Below are 19,350 nucleotides of genomic sequence, written 5' to 3'. Positions count from 1 at the left end.
CCTCCGCAGGGCCTGCCTCTCTCCCTCCCCCAGCCGCGGCCCCCCGGCTTCAGCTCGCCACCCCACAACGGCGGCCGCCAGGACGGCAAAGGCCCGCCTCGAACCCCCCAGGAGCCGGCGCCAGGGCCCCAGACAAGCGCGGGGCGGTGCGGGAGGCCTCGGGCCCCGCCCCTGTGCGTCACCGCGTAGTTGCGCAGAGGCGTTTCCCGGGCGTGCCGCGGTTGCTAGGCGACCACACGCTCCCCCTCCCGCCCTGCCGCTCCTCGCCCCCTCCCGGCCCGGGCAGTCGCGAGCGAAGGCGCCCGGAGCTGCAGTGTCTCGACGCGAGTAGCCGGGGAGGTGTCGCGGCCCGGAGGCAGTCGCCCGGCGCAGGTGGACGCTGCGCGCCGGACTCTCCAACCGCCGCCCCTCCCGCGGGGGTCCCGAGCTAGCGGATGGGAGGTACGGCTCGCGGGCCCGGGCGGAAGGATGCGGGGCCGCCGGCAGCCGGACTCCCGCCCCAGCAGCGGAGGTAACGGCGCCGCGGGGGTAACGGGCTGGGGGCGCCCGAGCGAGAGGCTGGCGCTGGCTGGCGATGTCGGGGGCGGGGAAGGCCTGGGCTGGAGGTTGAGCGAGCCCCCAGCAGGAGGGACGAGGGAAGGGATCTGACCCCCTCCGGGAACTGGCCCACCCTGTCCCTCTCCATCAGCTCCCCTCCTCTCAGCCCACCGTGAGCGGGGATGGGGGCCAGAGAGGAGTTAGGGGAGGAATTCCCACCCTCGGGATTATCTCTGAAGCCCAGATCGGGGGTATATGGTAAGGAACTCTGAGAAGCTGGGACTTTTTAGCAAACTGAGGGAGACGGGGAGCGATACCCTTCAAAGACGCCCTGTTGCTCAGAGGAGATAACCGAGAGCTGAACTCTTGGGGCTTTGCCTTGAGGGGTGCGGTCTGGCTTCGGATCTGCAGATGAGGGGCTCCACTGAGGAGGGCTGTCCGTGGATCCTATTTTGAGAGTCTCCACCTTACATTGTATTTTACACCTAAATGGAGAGAAGGGACCCCTCTCCGCTTCATTTGCATGGAGACTTCCTTTGAGTAATTTCCTCTGGCTATTTATAGGAAATCTTGTGGGTCTTCAGTGCATATCTTTTTTCTGTAAACGTGGATGCCTGTCCTATTTTGTTTGCTTTTTTGATTCATGCTGTTGGCAAAGAGTCAGTCGCATCCAGAATTTTTGGTTGTCAGTGAAGCAGTTCCCGTTGAAGATATAAATAATTTTATCAGAATGTGAGCATGTTTTAAAAACGAGAACATTCCAAAAGTATTTGCAGTGGGTTTTTTTTTTTTTTTTTTTACTGTTGGTATTTCTATAACACATCAGTTAAGAAAACTCTGTAACTAATTTTGCAAAACAATTTTTAAAGGCAACTAAAATATTCCAGCATATTTTAAAAGATTTTTAAAAAATTATTCCTCTGTGCAACCCAGCATCGGCGTTGTAGTCATAGTATACAGTGAACACAGTGATACAGACAAATGCTGATGTGTGTAACTGGGGAAATCCGTATTCTTGGTGGCAGATGAAATATATTATTCAGGGCCATCTTGTGGATTAAATAAATCCTCTCCATCTTTTGTGTTCCCTTGCTTTGGTGGAGGCACAGTGTTAACAGAGAAATGATCCTTAATCATTTAGCTCCCACCATCTGCCAGAAAATGAAGTGGATAAAGAAGTGAAATTCAGTACATTTTGTAATTTAGAGAATCTCTTTAGTGTAATATTGTGTAGTATAATCCCTTTTGCTGTAATGTTTACTGTATTTTTCTACAAGTTAGGTAGGTAAGTAAATAAATAAAAAGAAGACAGCCCTGAGAAGGCCTTTTATTTCTTGCCTGTAAGACCCAGAAGTGTGTGGATGGAACTGTTCTTCCCATCGTGACATGTGGAAAACGGGCTCAGAGAGGAGGGTGGTACAGCCAGTGGTAGAGCTGAGATTAGAATCCAGGTCTCTGACTTTGAAAATACAGTTACCTCTGCCTTTTTTTTTTTTAGCTTTTAGGCTTCAGATTCAAAGTAGGCTTCATTTTCGAGTAATAAATTAAGTGAGATCCTTTTGATAGTCCCTATTTTTAACAACATTCAGAAAGTAAGATTTGTTTTAACTATTTCGAAATACAAACCTAGAAATGCTATGCTTTCTTTTAATAAAAGGAATAAAAGAGTTTCCTCTGTTCCTCTGCCAAATACCCTAGTTGTTTGTATTCAGTGCCAAAATACAGTGTAGACATTTATTTGTATTAATTATTCTTTGTAGCAGATATGAAGCAGTTAAGGCACAGGATGTTTTGGAAATACCAATTTATGTACTTCAGTTACTGACAGATTTTTATCTATAATCCTTTCAACTAGATTGGGTGATGGTGTCTATGATGCCTTTATGATGATAGATGAAACCAAATGCCCACCCTGTTCAAATGTCCTCTGCAATCCTTCTGAACCACCTCTACCCAGAAGACTAAATGTAAGTAAATGAAGTAATTCTTTGCGCTCTAATTGTCTTGGAAAGGAGGAAGTGCTACTTAATGTATCTATTAAAGATGTACAGTTACATCTCGCTGGCAACCCATACTCTCTTTGCTTCCTTTTGGTTTCTCTTGACTTTGGAGTAATCATTTCTGTGGTCCAAGGTTAGCTTTTCAGCATGATTTGGGTTTGGAGTCCACCTCTTCCTTTCAGTCACGGGGATAAATACATGGCATCAGTAAAGAAATAATGTGCTACCTTTATCTAGGTAATGTTTATTTTTTATACAGCGATATATACAGTGTATTACAAAGACTCATTTTAACAAAAACAAGGAATAGAAAATACCCCTGAATTCATAGATCTGTAGATTTTTTTCCTGCAAGATAGAAATGCAGTCCTAGCTTATTAATATGCTAAAGAGAACCATTTTATAGATGATGAATAAGACCTGAATGGTACAGCTTGGTTTTTGATGCATTTAATCATTTTGGAGCTTGCAGACATTTAGCTTTTGACTCTGCTTTACTTAAGATAATAAAAAAATTAATTCACATTCCCTCAGCATACACAGAGTAGTAGGGAGAGCAGGGTTTGGACAAGTTCCATGACAGGAAGAAGCTCGCCTGTGACTTTAGAATTTGCTGCATATATCATCTAATGAACAAATTGAATAATTGAATAGATCAATTTGTAGTATTTCTCCTTCATATTTCTGTGTTTAGGAGCTACAGTTGTTTCTATATTTAAAAAATTACTTGCATTTTTCATAGCCCTTCCCAACTTTTTGTCAGCTTTTGCTGTTAAAATCATCCTTTTCACTACTTTCAAAGGGCAATGATATTACAGAGTACTGTGAGCTAAATATATTTGGAAGGCTAGTCACCCTGTTTTTAATCTCCTCTCTGGAATATGGTAGGTTTCCTTTTCATTCTCTGCAAGTTTATTTCTTTAAAATATAAACACCTCTAAGAACTCCAGAACAACATACTCCTTGTGTTGACCATGGGATTTCTTGGTTACTTGCTGCCAATTAGCACATCTCTATAGGAGACTCTTTGCAATTGGGCTGGTACATTAATATATGACTTACAGTTCATTTTACCTTTAATTCAGAGTTGGCCAGTGCTAGTCACCTTCCAGTAGGTCCATTAAATTGTGTGTTTCAGGATCAAAAATGAATTTCTTACTCTATGGTATTCAGAGTAACACTTTTGAGAAACACAAGATTTTAGATTTTAGCCCAGTGGTGTCTTTGCAAACTTCGTTGAAAAAAATGCTTTTTGACCTTTTAGTCACACTTAGAGTTCGTTATGCCGTGACTCCATCCAAGGCCCTACTACTCTTTTCACAGTGTTTTAGCTCCCTTATTTATCCAAGGTGCTCATACATGCTCACCATAAACTGTAAATCATCTGCTCATGAGCTTTTATTGGGTTAAGCTTTTGTGTTGCAGAGATTTAGGGTCGAGAGCTAGGAAAGCATAGTGTTTTATATCTGGATGAGAAGGATATTCCTTTTTGAATTTCTCAACAAGATCTTTAAGACTTGATTAACACAGTGGAAGATTCTATTTGAAATGTCAGGACCCCTCCGAGTTAACAGTGTGTGTGGAGCATCTTAAATGAAACATGATGAATCCGGCATGATCTGTCTCTGGATGTGATAACATAGATAAAATATTTGGTATAGTTGATCGTGAACATTGCTGGGTTATTGTGATTATAACCTTAGACTAGAAATATCTATACTATTATACTTTAACATGTGTGAAAATTAAAGATTCTCCTAGAACAATGGAAGGAAGATTTTATTTATAACATGGCAGACTTGATACATAATTGATTTAGGCCAGTATTTGAGATATTTACAGGAAAGGAAAGAAAGCTAAAGAGAGAACCCCTCCCTGTGTGGAAAAATTCCTTCCTGGAATTCTTCCGATTCACTGGAGATTTGAACCTTGATAATCCATAGTGGACTATACCTGAAGTGTTGCATTCTGTTCTGGGAGCCACACTTCAGGAGAGACCTCGAGAACAGCCCGTGCTGAGAAGGTGAATATGAGAGTAAAGGCAGTCTGCCACAAGTTAGGGGAGGCCGAGGATGTAATGGGGGTGATGGACCTAGAGAAAAATGGTGGGCACGGGACAGGCCCTTTTAGATATCTGAAGGGGTTTTACATGAAATTTGGACACTTGTGTGTAGTTCCAGAGGGCAAAATGAGACTTAATTTGCAGGGAGAGAGATTTAGGCTCACTTTAAGGAAAAACCACAGCCAGAAAATCAAATGACATCTTTAATCTTATCGTAATAGTTCTAAGAAAATTAGATTTCTGTTGTATATGTTTGTAGTGATGTTATGTACCTGAGACCCTCTGTTTATCACAAACAGAAATGAAGACCTCCAGAGCCAGCGCAGGGCTGCGTGTAGGCAGAGTAGGTGAAATACCTAGGGATGACCTGGATCACACATCCCTTTCCTATCAACTTGTCGTTGATGACTGCAGTTTGTAGAGAGTCGTTCCTTTGGGTTAAGGCATTGATCTTCTGTTAAAGTTCAGATATCTCTGGAGAGGTAACACGTTAAATCATATAGCAAGTTGAAAGCAGGTTTTATGTGGGGGAGAGAGTGGGTGAGGTGTTTCCATGCATCCTAAGGGAAGGCCTGTTGCCGGGGCCTTCGTGGAGCAGAAGGCATATTTAGTGCCAAATGTCTGGTGGAGAGAGACTCTGGAGATACGGAGGAAGGCACCACAGAGAGAAGAGATAAACTGAAAGGGGAAAGAGGGTGTATAGGAGTTTAAACCTTAATATGTTGAGAATTTTGCCTGTTACCAGTGTTTTAAAAATGTTTTATAGTTTGGAGGGTCTTTCACGTATATATTATTAATTATAATTTGATTCACACAACATCATGCAAGTAGATATTATTGTCCACATTTTACAAATAAAGAAACTGAGGCTGAGAAGCTGGGCTAAAGGTCAAGCAACCTGCCTGGGGACCAATGGCTTTTAAGCAGTATAGCCAGGACCCCAGCCCAGGCCTCCTGACTCCACATTAGTTCAGAATGTGTCCCCAAGGCTGTAGCAGTAAATATTTAGGTGCATTTAAGTTAGGTAGTAAAAAATTTAAGGAAAACTGGCTGAGATGCATGCAAATGTTTGGTTTTGTTATGTAAATATACCTAAAACAAAACAATTATAATTTCCTAGTTCAGCCAAATGTATCTCCTGATAGATTGTAATACCTTGAGAACACCTGTTTTTAACACTTATTATAATAGTGAACAATAAGTGTTCATGTGAATGTTGTGTGGATGGGACCCTCTTCTTTTTTTATCCCTAAAAACAGGAATAGTTATTTGACTTAATTACTGATAAGAAAAATGTTGCATTATATTTACATTGTAGCAAGGTATTTAGATTCTATCAGCAGGCCTATTTTGTTTTCTTGACTGGTGATAGTTCTCTATTTTGGTATCAGAGATTTTTCCTCGTCCATGTCTCACCTGTTTATTTAAAAAACTAAATGTCAGGGGCCTGCCCCGTGGCATAGTGGTTAAGTGCACTCTGAGCTGCTGGCGGCCCGGGTTCGGATCGCGGGCGTGCACGGACACACCGCTTGTCGGGCCATGCTGTGGCGGCGTCCCATATAAAGTGGAGGAAGATGGGCACGGATGTTAGCCCAGGGCCAGTCTTCCTCAGCAAAAAGAAGAGGATTGGCATGGATGTTAGCTCAGGGCTGATCTTCCTCACAAAAAACAACAAAACAAAAAAACTGGTGCCAAAATGTGGCTGCAGTTGTACTGGCTGCCTCACTTTGTGTAAGATTGTGTGATACCTCATTTTTGTTACTATAGTACTCTGTAAATGTGTACCTTGATTTTCTGCATTTATAACTAGATTAGGAGCTGTCTAAAGTATGCCAACACTTAAATTTTTTCATCCTTTTTTTGTTGTTTGTATTTTCATCTTTTATATTATTATTTATTTAGGTAATAGGCTAGGTATTGTTTACTTAGGTTGTATTAAAATTCTGTTTTTTAAAGGTTTGGCCACTTTGGATAATTACTTGTTAATTTTTATCCTATTTTTAGAGATTATAACTGTGGTCAGAGCTTCTCTGGAATTATCTACCTCTGATTGTAGAGGCTCTCTGTCAGACAGATCAGGGTACAATTCTTCAGTGTCCACTAAGAAAAGTAGATGTTCTTTGAAGTATCCCAGAATTTGTTTTTGTGACGATGGATTTAACCTCTTTTTTTTTTTCCTTCTAGCACCTTCTTACATTTTTCTTAGTATTTTTTTTAGTGTTTGGCTTTTTTGCTTTTCCTTTTCCCCATCTAATTTCAAAGAATCTTGTTTCATTTCAGAGGAATAAGTAGAGCTTTCTTCTGTGGGTTACTGTTCCTTGTAGGAGAAGGTTAAGCAAAATCGAGTAAAAAGAGCAGTACTCCTTTATCCTGTAGGCTCCTGCTGTGAAGAGTAGGTGTCTGTGTATATGAGAGACAGACTCTTATCTCTTTAGGAGAGTTTTACAAGAAGCACCCTGGGGGCCTTGGATTCTCACTGTTATTCATCAGATATATAAAGAATTGGCCTAGATGGTCTCAAGAGTTCTCTGGCTTAGAACTTCTGTGAACTGAGCTAGAAGGCTGCAATAATTTATATGGGGACCTGGGAGTGGATGACGGGGTGTTGGTTGATTCTAGGCTGCAATCAGCATTCAGCCCTTTTGGAGGGTGCTACAGGCACTAGAAGGACCTGCTGCCCCCGGACTGACAGAAGACCTGGGTTCATATTCTGCCTCTGTTCTTAATAGTACTTCATCATTTACAGAACACTGCAATATGCATTATTTTGATCCTGCTATATGCCCTTAAGATTTGGGGAGATACTTGAAATAATTAGTAAACAATATAAGATAGTATATATATATATATATATATATATATATATATATATATATATATCAATCAAGTGCCAGATTATGTGGTACAAACTCGAAAAGCTGCAGCTAAGATATGAGGTTAATTAGGGCTTGGAGTAGTTCGAAGTGAAAGAGAGAGGACCTGAGTTGGGCCTTGAAAGAGTGTAGGATTTGAGTGGATGGGGTGAAAAGAGTCTCGGTAGAAAGATACCTGTTAGAAGGAACCGCATGTTTGGTGTATGGGGAGAAGACCATCTTGTCTTGAGCAAAGCAGGCGTATAGTGGGGTTGGGGTGGCCGTAGCGCTCAGCGAGTCTGAGAAGTAATGTAACACAAGTTTCTAGGTACTCCTGCTTTTCTCGTATCACCTCTGGGTCATTTTAACCTACACAACTGGACGTGTTTTGTTGTTCAGTCAGGGGGAGGATTCTTTCATCCTTCCACTATTTTTAGTGACTTTAACGTTATATTCATTTTTCTTTTCCATAGATCACCACTGAGCAGTTAACAAGAGATCATACTCAGCGCTTTCTGAATGAAGGTGAGATGAAGGTAGAACAGCTGTTCCAAGAATTTGGCAACAGAAGATCCGATACTTTCCTGTCAGATGGCATCAACGACTGTGAAAAATGCTCTCCTACTGTTTCTCAGGGTACAGGTTCAGATAGCTTGAATATGGTAAAATCCAGCAGTTCATCCAAAGCATGCAAAGTGGTGCCTCTGACTCCAGAACAAGCCCTGAAGCAATATAAACACCACCTCACTGCTTACGAGAAGCTGGAAATCACCAATTATCCAGAAATTTACTTTGTGGGTCCAAATGCCAAAAAAAGACATGGAGTTATCGGTGGTCCCAATAATGGGGGGTATGATGATGCAGATGGGGCCTATATTCATGTACCTCGAGACCATCTAGCTTATAGATATGAGGTGCTGAAAATTATTGGCAAGGGGAGTTTTGGGCAAGTAGCCCGGGTCTATGATCACAAACTTCGACAGTATGTGGCCCTAAAGATGGTGCGCAATGAAAAGCGCTTCCATCGTCAAGCAGCTGAGGAGATCCGGATTTTGGAGCATCTTAAAAAGCAGGATAAAACTGGTAGCATGAATGTTATCCACATGCTGGAAAGTTTCACCTTCCGGAACCATGTTTGTATGGCCTTTGAATTGCTGAGCATAGACCTGTATGAGCTAATTAAAAAAAACAAGTTTCAGGGTTTTAGCATCCAGCTAGTACGCAAGTTTGCTCAATCCATCTTGCAATCCTTGGATGCTCTCCACAAAAATAAGATCATTCACTGTGACCTGAAGCCAGAAAACATTCTCCTGAAACACCATGGGTGCAGTGCGACCAAGGTCATTGACTTTGGGTCCAGCTGTTTTGAGTACCAGAAGCTTTACACATATATCCAGTCTCGCTTCTACAGAGCTCCAGAGATCATTTTGGGAAGCCGCTACAGCACGCCTATTGACATATGGAGTTTTGGCTGCATCCTTGCAGAACTCTTAACAGGACAGCCTCTCTTCCCTGGAGAGGATGAAGGAGACCAGTTGGCCTGTATGATGGAGCTTCTAGGGATGCCACCGCCAAAACTTCTGGAGCAGTCTAAACGTGCCAAGTACTTCATTAACTCCAAGGGCCTGCCTCGATACTGTTCTGTGACTACTCAGGCAGATGGGAGGGTTGTGCTTGTCGGGGGTCGCTCACGTAGGGGTAAAAAGCGAGGTCCCCCAGGCAGCAAAGACTGGGTGACAGCACTGAAAGGGTGTGATGACTTCTTGTTTATAGAGTTTTTGAAAAGGTGTCTTCACTGGGACCCCTCTGCCCGCCTGACCCCAGCTCAAGCATTGAGACACCGTTGGATTAGCAAGTCTGCACCCAGACCTTTGACTATTGAAAAGGTGTCAGGGAAACGGGTAGTAAATCCTGCAAATGCTTTCCAGGGACTGGGTTGCAAGTTGCCTCCAGTTGTTGGAATAGCTAACAAGCTTAAAGCCAATTTAATGTCGGAAGCCAGTGGTGGTCTGCCTCTGTGCCGTGTGCTGCCAAAACTGGTAAGCCAGTGAACAGCCATATGCTCAGAGATGCGTGTGTGTGTGTTTTTAATTATCTCGCAAACCTGAAAATGGAAAAAATACAAGCCCATTGGTGGATATGCTTTTGTTAGACTAGACTTCTTTTTTTAACAAGGCAAAACATTTTTATATGACTGTACAAGAAACTCTTCAAGGGCTAATTATCCAACCAGCTTGTATTGGCCATCCTGGAATATACATTAAATGACTTTTTGTAGGTCAGTGCATCTTTGTTATTATCGTCAGATGAACATCAGCCTGTGTATTCTGTTGACTTGAATCCCTTCCTCTCAAGATAGAAGGTATACCAAGAAGTATATCCTGACCACGCCTCGCTTCTCGTTTCCCTCAGCATCTGTTCTGGGGGGTAGTTTGAGTCGTGGCCGTAGTGATGGATGAGGGCCAAAGCTAGGTCTCTTGCCACCGCAGGCCATCCTGAGGGCTCGTTCTAGGTGGTTCTAGGTGAAAGGGCTCACAACAGACTATGGGCAGGAAAGCTCCAGGAAGCTGTTGGTCACCTGGGGAAGTGGTGTCACTGCTTCTCAGTGACTCATTTCTCCTCCCTTCGATTCTGTGACGCGTGATGTATTTATGTTATTGTTATTATTTTATTATTGTTTTGCCTGTGATTTGTTTCCTGGGCACTCAGAGCATTTTGCAGACATCTTGTCACCTCACCAAGTACTGATTTTAAAATGGAGTCGTATCCGTCCCTCTGCCACTCTTCCAAGGAAGATAAAGCATCTCTTTTGCCCCAAATAACCCAGAACGTTAAAGGCAGAATCAGCATGCAAATGCGGTTCCCCAGTTTCTTGGAACCCTGGGGACCAGCCTACTGTTGCATTTTCACAGACTCTCTTATGAAAGTCATCGCGATCAGGTGAACCTAACTACAGTTTCATTGGGTTCCCTCTCTTTCTAGCTCTCTGCCACCCTAATGTGCCACAGTTTTCCCACTTTCAATTTAAACCCAAGACTATTCCCTAGATTCTGAGTGAACTTCAGTTAGAAGAAGAAAATCCAGAAACTACTGGAAATCCGTTTCATTTTCCTTCATTTCATCCTTTTTCTCTGCTAAGATTTTAGCAGTGAGGGCTGGTAATGAAACTACTTACTAGCCAAGTGTTTTCCTCCGAGAAGTGGAGAAGGAATGAAAACTAAATAAGTCACTGCTATCTTTTATTTTCTTTCCTGCCCTTCCTCTACTTTAGAGAATTTAGTCTCTGTAAATTCCATAAGATCAGAAGGAGGCTCTTTTCATTGGGCAACACAGTAACAAAAAGAAGAAAAATGCCCAGTGGCTTATTGGTTAAGTTCCTGTGCTCCACTTCGTTGGCCCAGGGTTCGCAGGTTCGGATCCTGGGCACGGACCTACTCACTGCTTATCAAGCTATGCTGTGGTGTCACATATAAAGTAGAAGAAGATGAGCACGGATGTTAGCCCTGGGCCAATCTTCCTCAGCAAAAAGAGGAGGGATTGGCATCAGATGTTAGCTCAGGGCTAATCTTCCTCACAAAAAGAAAAGAAGAAGAAAAATGCCGTGGGCATTTTATTTAAGGAACTTTTGCCTTATCCAAAAGAATTCCTGATTGCTATGGCACAGGCTATAAAAAATGGGAATGAGCAAATGTCCCGAGTGTGGCCTCAGCCCCCCAGGCACAAAGGCCAGATGGCAGGGACAGTTCATACTGAAGCCTCGGTCTCTTAAAAATGGGGATGTCCTAGTACTTTTGGTGACTGAGCAGCTGGACTGTTTAAAACCTTAATTATTTCCCTTACTCCTGGTTTACAGAAGGCAGTGGAACAGGTCCCTGTAACTGGAGAAGTTTAAAAATCTCTCGCATTATCTAGGCAGAGCATATGTTGAGGTCGTTTTGCCAGTTGTTATCAGTGGGGAAGACCTGCTCTCTTAAGCAAGCTGTTGAAAGGACTGCTACCCCAAACACGTCTGCCAAGCACTGAATTCCGGTGTTTGTGTTTTTAGTGAGGTCTCCTGTGTCCGCAGCACTGTGTGACTTCAGAGAAAAGGGAGCTATGGCTGAGGTTGGCATGCGGTCTGTCTGTGCTGAGTGAACTGTGAGGTTACTGAAACTTGCCTGAGTGACAGGACATAGACAACCCAGTAACACTGTAGATAAATTCTAGAAAGCTCTGGGACACTGAATGGATGTGTTTCTGCCTAAATTTGGCAACCTAGAGAGTGACGCAGAGCAGAGTCATTCAGGTTGGCACACCTGTCTTCTGCGGGCCGATTCAAGTTTGGAAAGAGTGGGCTGCTTTAAAACATGGTGGTGGTTGTGCCAGATGGATTTGGGGAGGTTTATGAGTGGGTTTCAAGGTTAGGGACAATTGTGGTTTTTAGAGGCTGTCACCCTGTGCCCCCTTTTTTCAGCCACTGTTAAATTTTTGCTGGGATCCCTGCCCAGCCATAGCAGTGAGTGACTGAATGGGATCAGAGTTAGTGCAGGGACTCAGACTGGCTTCCTCACCGTCACCAGATTGTTCCTTAGCTGTTTTTGTTCTTATGGTCATTTCAATTAAACAGGTCATGTTGGTTGGCTTCTTTTACTGATTTTTAAGTTGACAAAATCAACTGAGTTTCCAAATTGTTATTGACACAGTGAAGAGAGTTGGGTAGGATTTTTTGTTTTATTTCATTTCTAAAATCATTTTTTTTCAACATGGGAAATTGGCTAATCCAGCTAATACTTGCTCATCTTATTAGACTCGGTCCTACATTTGCCCTCACAGGGATTGATCTGTTCACTCAATCATGTACTATCATGATTTCTCCTTATATTAGAATGTAAGCTTCAAATGGGCCAATGTCTTCATGATGCTCTAAAGCATCAGAAAGGTTGTGATGCTGTTGATCATGTACAGATGATGGAGGTTCATTTCCCACCATGTAGCAAGAGTGTGCTCACCTCTTGTCTTACTGTAAGTTGATCCACACAGTCAGTCTCCGATCTCTTCTTTTTGAGAAACGATAACTGGGAACGGGTTGTGTGAGGCCACCTTCCTCTGGTCAAGTATTTGACGCTTTGATAATAGTGGAAAGAAACATGCAGCCATAACCTAACTATGACATAAAGATTCTGTTTGTGTCCCACAGGGGCTCTGTGAAAGAGGAGAGAGTCTAGCCTGGATCTTCTTCCCCAAAGGAAATTGATTTCTGACTATAGTAGCATGCTTTATTCCTAGGTGTTTTAAGGAAGTTTGGGACAGACAAGTTAGCTGGCTAATGTCATTATATTTTAGTTTTCATGACATTTAATCTATTAAGAATGAGATTTATTGTGTGATCAAAAAACAGAACAAAACAAATGATTAAATAAAAAGTTCAACTGTGAAACAGTTTGGATCTGTAGCAGCTGGTCGTGTTGAAATACTTTCTGTTTTGCTTAATTCCTAACTAGGCATAATTAAAGTTAAATGCTAAATTTTCGGTAGCAGCTGATAAATGGTTTTAAGCTTTTCTGACTAACAGAATACTCCTACTACTTTAGTGAATCATGAAAAACTCTTTCTCATTTATTTTTACTTATTTCTCTTGCATCTGTTATTTGGTGTCATCAGCACGGAAGTTGGAAAGGTGACAATGATTGTTCCAGACTGCTTTTTCTCCTTTGAGAATTAAGGATAAGTACTTACTCTTTGAACCAGGTGGAATTGCCATAACGTGTCTTCCTCCGTCTCTTCAGTCTCGCTGGGGATGACCAGTCTGTAGAGTGCTGTAATTTACTATATGTAGAGCCACTGCAAATGGCCATGATATGAACAACCTCGAGTCTTCCAAATAAGGAAAGAGACAAGGCCAGGGATTGGCAAAGCAAGGAAGAGTTGTCCTCTGCCAGGGATCAGCCTCCCAGTTTTAAATAATATTTTTAATATCCTCTTATCAATATGTCCCACTTTCATATTCAATGTATACTTCCTAAATCCCAAGATTTTAAAAGAATTTGCTTCCACACCTGACCTTCAACCATAATGTGATTAGGGGTAATCCTTTCCAATTGTCTGTGAAATTATGCCTGCTAATTTCAGTGAGACAAGTTTTTAAGAGTCACAGTGAACCCCTCCATGTAAGGACTAAAAGCTCTCTTGTCCCTGAAATCCATAACCCCTGAGATAAACCAGAGCTACAAATATATCGTCTAGACTTTGAAGGAGAGGATATGATTCTTAATATAGCTCACCAACCACTAAATCAAGCTTAGACTCCTAATTTCTCTGTAACAGAAGCCTGCCTGACTGTTGACTGGAAAGATTCTCACCTTTTCTGCCACCGCTCAAATAAACTAAAAAGAAAGGACTGCCCCAAATCAGGCCCGATGGGGGCCTGTGGCCGTTTCAGTTCAGGATGTCGGCCTCTAAAGCATCGGGTTTGAATCATTGTGGTATCATGGGATTCTATCATTGTTATTTGAATCTGCTGACACACTTCCTCTGGAAAGGGCATTTTGGCATGGATGAGTCAGTGTTTTTTTATTTGGGGGTATTTGTTTTTTAAAAAATAAAGATGAATTGCTTTGAGAGTTTTTCAGCATCTCATCACTGTTTGAAAGCACCAGGGCTGAGCTCCTTCCTGGCGGGCCCCGTGCTGTACTCTGCCGGGTTCCCAGTGCGGGGCGTGCCCGTCACCGGGTTCTGGGCTGGGCTTCAGGTGCAGCCTCCCTAACTAGATGACGTGACAGAGAAAGAAAAGGCTTGAAAAAGAAAATCTGGAAAGGGAAAAGGAGTATGATGGGAAGCAGCCTTTCAGAGCTTCTGCCTATGATGTTCTTTAGTTCCCAGAGCTTCTGCCCATAAACCTGGCCTGTGAAGAAGGGACGAGGGAAACCTGTTGGTACTCAGGGCTGGCCATCTCCCCAGGGGCCCTACTGTCAGCTCTCCCCTCAGGAGTCGTCACATCGACCCTCTTAGGGCCCAGGCTGAGCTTAAGGGTGAAGCCTGACACGCAGCTTCAAGGAAGGCAGCTTATTTGGGAAGTTTTGGGTGGTTTTCTCAGGCCCAGGCCTCAGTACATGGGATAACTTAAAGCCTGAGGGAATTGAGCAGAGAAGGAAAGGGAAACAATGTTCTCAGGGGCCCTCGGTCAACTTTGCCCCTGCCTGCTTCTGATCTGGCCCTGCGCCATTACCGTCCTGGCAACGGGAGCTAAGCAGACATTGAGCTGAAGGACTGCCTTCTGCCACCCTTGAGTTGTCCCCTGGGTTCTTGAAGAGGCAGTCTGCCTTATGGGAGCCCGGCCTAAAGCAAGAAAAGGACTTTCCCTTACGTGAAGCAGCTGCATGTTAGAAAAACTATAGGCCGGGCAGAATTTAAAAGATTAGCAGCCTTCAGCATAGCTGCTCAAATTTCCTGGCGATCGAGTACACCCCAAGGCAGCACACACCCATGGCTTTTTGTACCAGGTAAAGTAAAAGCTGTCAGAGCGTAGACGAGGCAGTGAAATGTCAGTGAGAGCTACAGGTGTGCTGTCCATTGCTTTTCACGGTCAGGAAGGAATTTCAGTCCAGGGGCAGAAACCTGAAGCGACTGCGGCCCCGCGGTGCTGATGCTCAGGCCTGATCTTGACCTTTGTGGCGTGAGCCTGGGCACAGTTCCACCTTCTTTTGCAGAAGCTGCCTGGCCAGCCCTGCCTTTGCGCCTGGCTGCTGACAGCTCCTGAGGAGGAGCAGACCTAGGATGTCCAGTCTGAACCACTGTGGAGAATTCTTAATCACTCCCTGGGTGGAGCCCTGGCCCAAACTAAGCTCAACTCTGCCCTTCTGAATCATATCTATAAGGGCCTTTGTTGGTGCATTTATTCTTTCAACAGGGACTAATTGAGCAACTGCTGTGTGTACGAAAAAGCACTGCAGGGAAAAGCACTGCAGGGGCGTTTGTCAGGGATGGGGAGCGTGGACAGCACTGCAGAGCCTACATGCAGAATTTCATAAAAGCCAGGCAGTGCGTTTAGAGATGACGCCAAGTTATCTACACGCTGATCTGCTTTTAGAATTTGTATAAATCTGCAAGTGAATGGGGTGGGAAGGGGAAAGTTTCAGAAGAGACTGTTTCGGGTCATGCGAACAGTACCAGGCTGGTGTTCTGAGCCGAAGGAGGAGAAGAAACGCTGGCAGAGATGGAAGGTGGGAAAGACATGCTATCCCAAGCTACTTGGCTCTCCCTTCCCTCTGTTTCTGCCCTTGAAGGCGGGCCGGAGTCACCTTTGGGGCTTCTCCCACGTGACTTCAGGTCAGGGTTTGCCTCTTGCTGCCCCTCCTCACACACCAGTTCTATCCCAATTGGCCATCCAAAGCAGTGGGAGCAGCAGGCCCCAGGCTCCCCACCCCTCTGCCTTCTCTCTCCTTTATTTCCCTCAACAACTAGCTGGCTTGTGTTGCTGTTTTTACTGGTTGCTAAATCAACGTTATTTCTACCCCGTCGTCAGACCCAGGCAGAGCCCATGACCAAGGTGAACACGTGGGACGAGTTCAGAAACTTCATCCCCGAGAGCCCTTCCTGCAGCTTTGAGCAGCTGTCCCACATTGTCCTGCTTCCAGTCCCCTTTTGGTCGACCTCTTCACTCAAGAGCCCCTTTCCTCTCCTTGGAACCCAAAGTCACTGTCTGCTCCAAAATGCCAGAGAGATGTCCAGGCAAAGCAGCATGAGTGAGAGGGAGGGGACTTCAGACTTCTCTTGGGGACCGAGAGGAGGAACGGACCACAGGTGCTTCCCCTCAATCCTGGGAAAACAGGTCAGGCGCTTCCGCGGTTGGTGGGTCTTCCTGCAGGGACAACTGTTTCCCAGCTGTTGTGTCACACACGCCGCCCCTCCTACCACTTCCAAGCCCGACCTGGCCCCAGGCAGCTGCATTTCAAAGAGAGAGTAATCCCTCTGTTCTTTATTTGTTCTCAGCCTTAAATTCTACTCCATCCAGAGGAGGAAGGTGCAGCTCTGGCTGGGAGGGCCTGGGTGGGGCTGGGGCTGCAGGAGGAGGCAAGGTGACGTCTCCGAGACCACAGAGTCACAGTGTGTCAAGTTAGAAACCGGGTAGGGGGACCGGCCCCGTGGCTTGGTGGTTGAGTGCACGCGCTCCGCTACTGGTTGCCCGGGTTCAGATCTGGGCGCGCACCGACGCACCGCTTCTCCGGCCATGCTGAGGCCAAGTCCCACGTACAGCAACTAGAAGAATGTGCAACTATGACATAGAACTATCTACTGGGGCTTTGGGGAGAAAAAGGGGAAAAAAAAAAGGAGGAGGATTGGCAATAGATGTTAGCTCAGGGCTGATCTTCCTCACAAAAAAAAAAAAAGAAAGAAACTGGGTAGGGAACACCTGCTGAGCCTGGGGCTCTGGGAGTGTCCTCTCTCCCACCCCACCCCCAACTGCGGTTCTGCAGGGACTCCCCCAGAGGGCACCAAGCCCACCGCCCACCTTTGTCTGCCTGCCTTCTCTTCATTCTTTCGGTAAATGCCTAGTGTCTTCTGTGCACCAAGCGCAGTGCTGGGCAATTCAAACATGAATATGACACATGTCTTTGCTCTCAAAATGCAGTGGAAAGTTAAACAAAGCTCAAGTAAAGAAATACAATGAGATGTATATGATGGTAGACATGGACTAGGTGCCCTAGCAGTCCAAAAAAAAAAAACAAAACACAAAGGGATTGGGGTGGAGGTCAGCAAAGGATTTTTGTGGTGACTGCTCCTGTCCGTCGCTAGCCATGGTCATTTCCCCACTGACCACCCGTTGTCTACAAAGCCTTCTGCCTCAGAGATCATGAGTGAATGATACATAGGCTCTTCTCAACTGAAAAAGTGGGGGACTGAGGCCCACACTGGAGATGCCAAACACCCTTGTCCCTTTGGTTAGCAGCAGAGCCAAGGTTTGTAGCCAGACTCTCCCCTGCTGACATCAAAAAAAAAAGAAAAAAAATGCCCCATTCAACAGCCTCCCCCACACAATATTTACACAGCATTCCCAGCAGCCCTCCTTCCCCTGGCCCCGTCCAGCTCCCCAAAGGTGCCAAAATGGGGGGGTTATTTTTACCTACAGGTTTGGGAAAGGGGCAAAGGCTGAGGCTGGGGCAATTCAGTGGCGCCAGCTGAGGCTTGAATACAACGAGAAAGCTCCACCCTGCCAGCTCTGCCTGAAGAGAACCCAGCAGGAAATAAACAGCGCTGTGTGCCCTGCCTGGAGGGCTGGCCTGTATATGTCTGCCTGGACGAAAGCCAGTCACATGAGCCCAGGCTGGTTAAAAAGAGAGCTCCGGTAATCTCCCAGCTCAAGTATCTCATCTGGCACGAGTGGGGCCTGGGTGGACAGGGAGGAGCAGTGGGAAGGAGCAATTTGGGCCAGGGAGGGAGCTAGCCAGTCGGACTTTACCCCCCACAAAACTATCAGTCCCCAGGTCCTGGCACTGGGAAAGGGCGAGAACTCTGGGAGGGCAGTGTGGGCAGAGGGGTTGAAGGGAGGAAAAGCCTGGCAAAGTTTCCATGACCAAGTCTTAGTTTGGCTAAAGCCGTTGTTTCCAGCACCCCCTCCCGCCCCACCCCCTGTGCGTGTGTGCATGCACACACATACATACACACGCACCCCCCACAGCATATCTTTTCTTTCCCATAGCTTTGTCCTCCTGCAGCATTCCTGTGCCAACTCCAACCCTCCCAGCTCTGAATGTCACATCTGTCCACCTTCAGCAGTCCACCTGACCCCTCTCCCTTCTCCCACCCACCCTCTCCTGTGACTCAGGACAGCAGCTTCTCCTCTCTAGGCCTCAGTTTCTCTTTAGGCAGCATGTTTCAGATCTGGCTCTCAGAGCCCTCTTGGCAGTCTAGGGCAGCGCACAGAGAGAAGCTCCTGGGAGGAGAGTTTTACTCTGGAACTGATCTTTTCACTGAAGTCCTGGAACTAGGTGAGATGATTCAGCAAGCTGAAGACTCCTTTGCAGATCTCAGATCCTTCTGGTGAGAAAAATGCCCGCGTAGTATGGTTGGAAGTGTGTAACTCCAAGAGCGTGTTCCTTGCAGTGGGGTGGCTGGATGGTGGTTTGGGGATCACGAGGAGATGGAAAACTTGCCCTCTGCAGGAAGATACTGTGCTGTGGAATGGGGAGGCCAAGGGAACAGGTACTGTTGTAGGCCTCAAGGAGCCTGAACTCAAGAAGCATAAACTAGGGTGATGGCAGGTGGGTGGGAATGCAGGGCACACTCAACAGGTCTGGGGATTATTATTGACTAGATGGTTGATTGTTCAAGGGAGAAATTGGGACCACTTCCCAAAAAAAACCCCACTCCAATTTGCATATCTATCTGATCCAGGAAAACACTGGACATATAGAGAGGGAGCAGGATTATTTGCGATTTCAAGAACTATTCTGGAACTCCAAACTCTATGGAGATTAATCCTAAGGTTGGGGACAAATGCCCGTTTTCTCTGGCTGGAAAATTTATGAAATCACTGGGGATTGGGGCATATGCAGAAGCATCTAAGTTCCTGGACTGTAATCAATAATTTTGATTCTCAGCCAACTTAGGCCCAAGCACCAATATTGAGCAGGCATCTAGAGAACCCTGACAGACGTGGAGCTAGACATGGGGGTAAAAGAGGTCCACGTGGATGGCGTGTCTAATCCCCACTCAAAACGGAGTAACTGGGGAGAGTCTAATGAAGAGGCCATTTACAAAATATGGGCAGGGTTATAGGAAACTATTAAGGGACCGTGAGGCACGCAGGGATGGCCACATGCTGCGACAAGGGAAGGGAGTGGTTGCTGCAATCAGAGAGGATGGCTGTGGGTGAGGCTGTAGGAGAGGGCCTCCCTACAGAAGCTGCAGCCTTTGCTAGAGG

At 45.3% G+C, this 19,350-nt stretch overlaps 1 protein-coding gene across 1 annotated transcript; it reads left to right on the top strand.

The window, feature by feature from the left end:
- Positions 1-315: 315 nt before the first annotated feature.
- Positions 316-12,085, top strand: DYRK3 (dual specificity tyrosine phosphorylation regulated kinase 3). Its single transcript, XM_058540182.1, has 3 exons — positions 316-511; positions 2,393-2,504; positions 7,925-12,085. Exons 1-3 carry the CDS (start codon positions 435-437, stop codon positions 9,500-9,502), a joined length of 1,767 nt encoding a protein of 588 aa, XP_058396165.1. The 5' UTR covers positions 316-434; the 3' UTR covers positions 9,503-12,085.
- The last annotated feature ends 7,265 nt before the right edge of the window (positions 12,086-19,350 follow it).

Source organism: Diceros bicornis, chromosome 4, assembly GCF_020826845.1.
Source record: "Diceros bicornis minor isolate mBicDic1 chromosome 4, mDicBic1.mat.cur, whole genome shotgun sequence".
Taxonomy (NCBI): Eukaryota; Metazoa; Chordata; class Mammalia; order Perissodactyla; family Rhinocerotidae; genus Diceros; species Diceros bicornis.
This window is presented reverse-complemented; position numbering and strand designations above follow the sequence as displayed.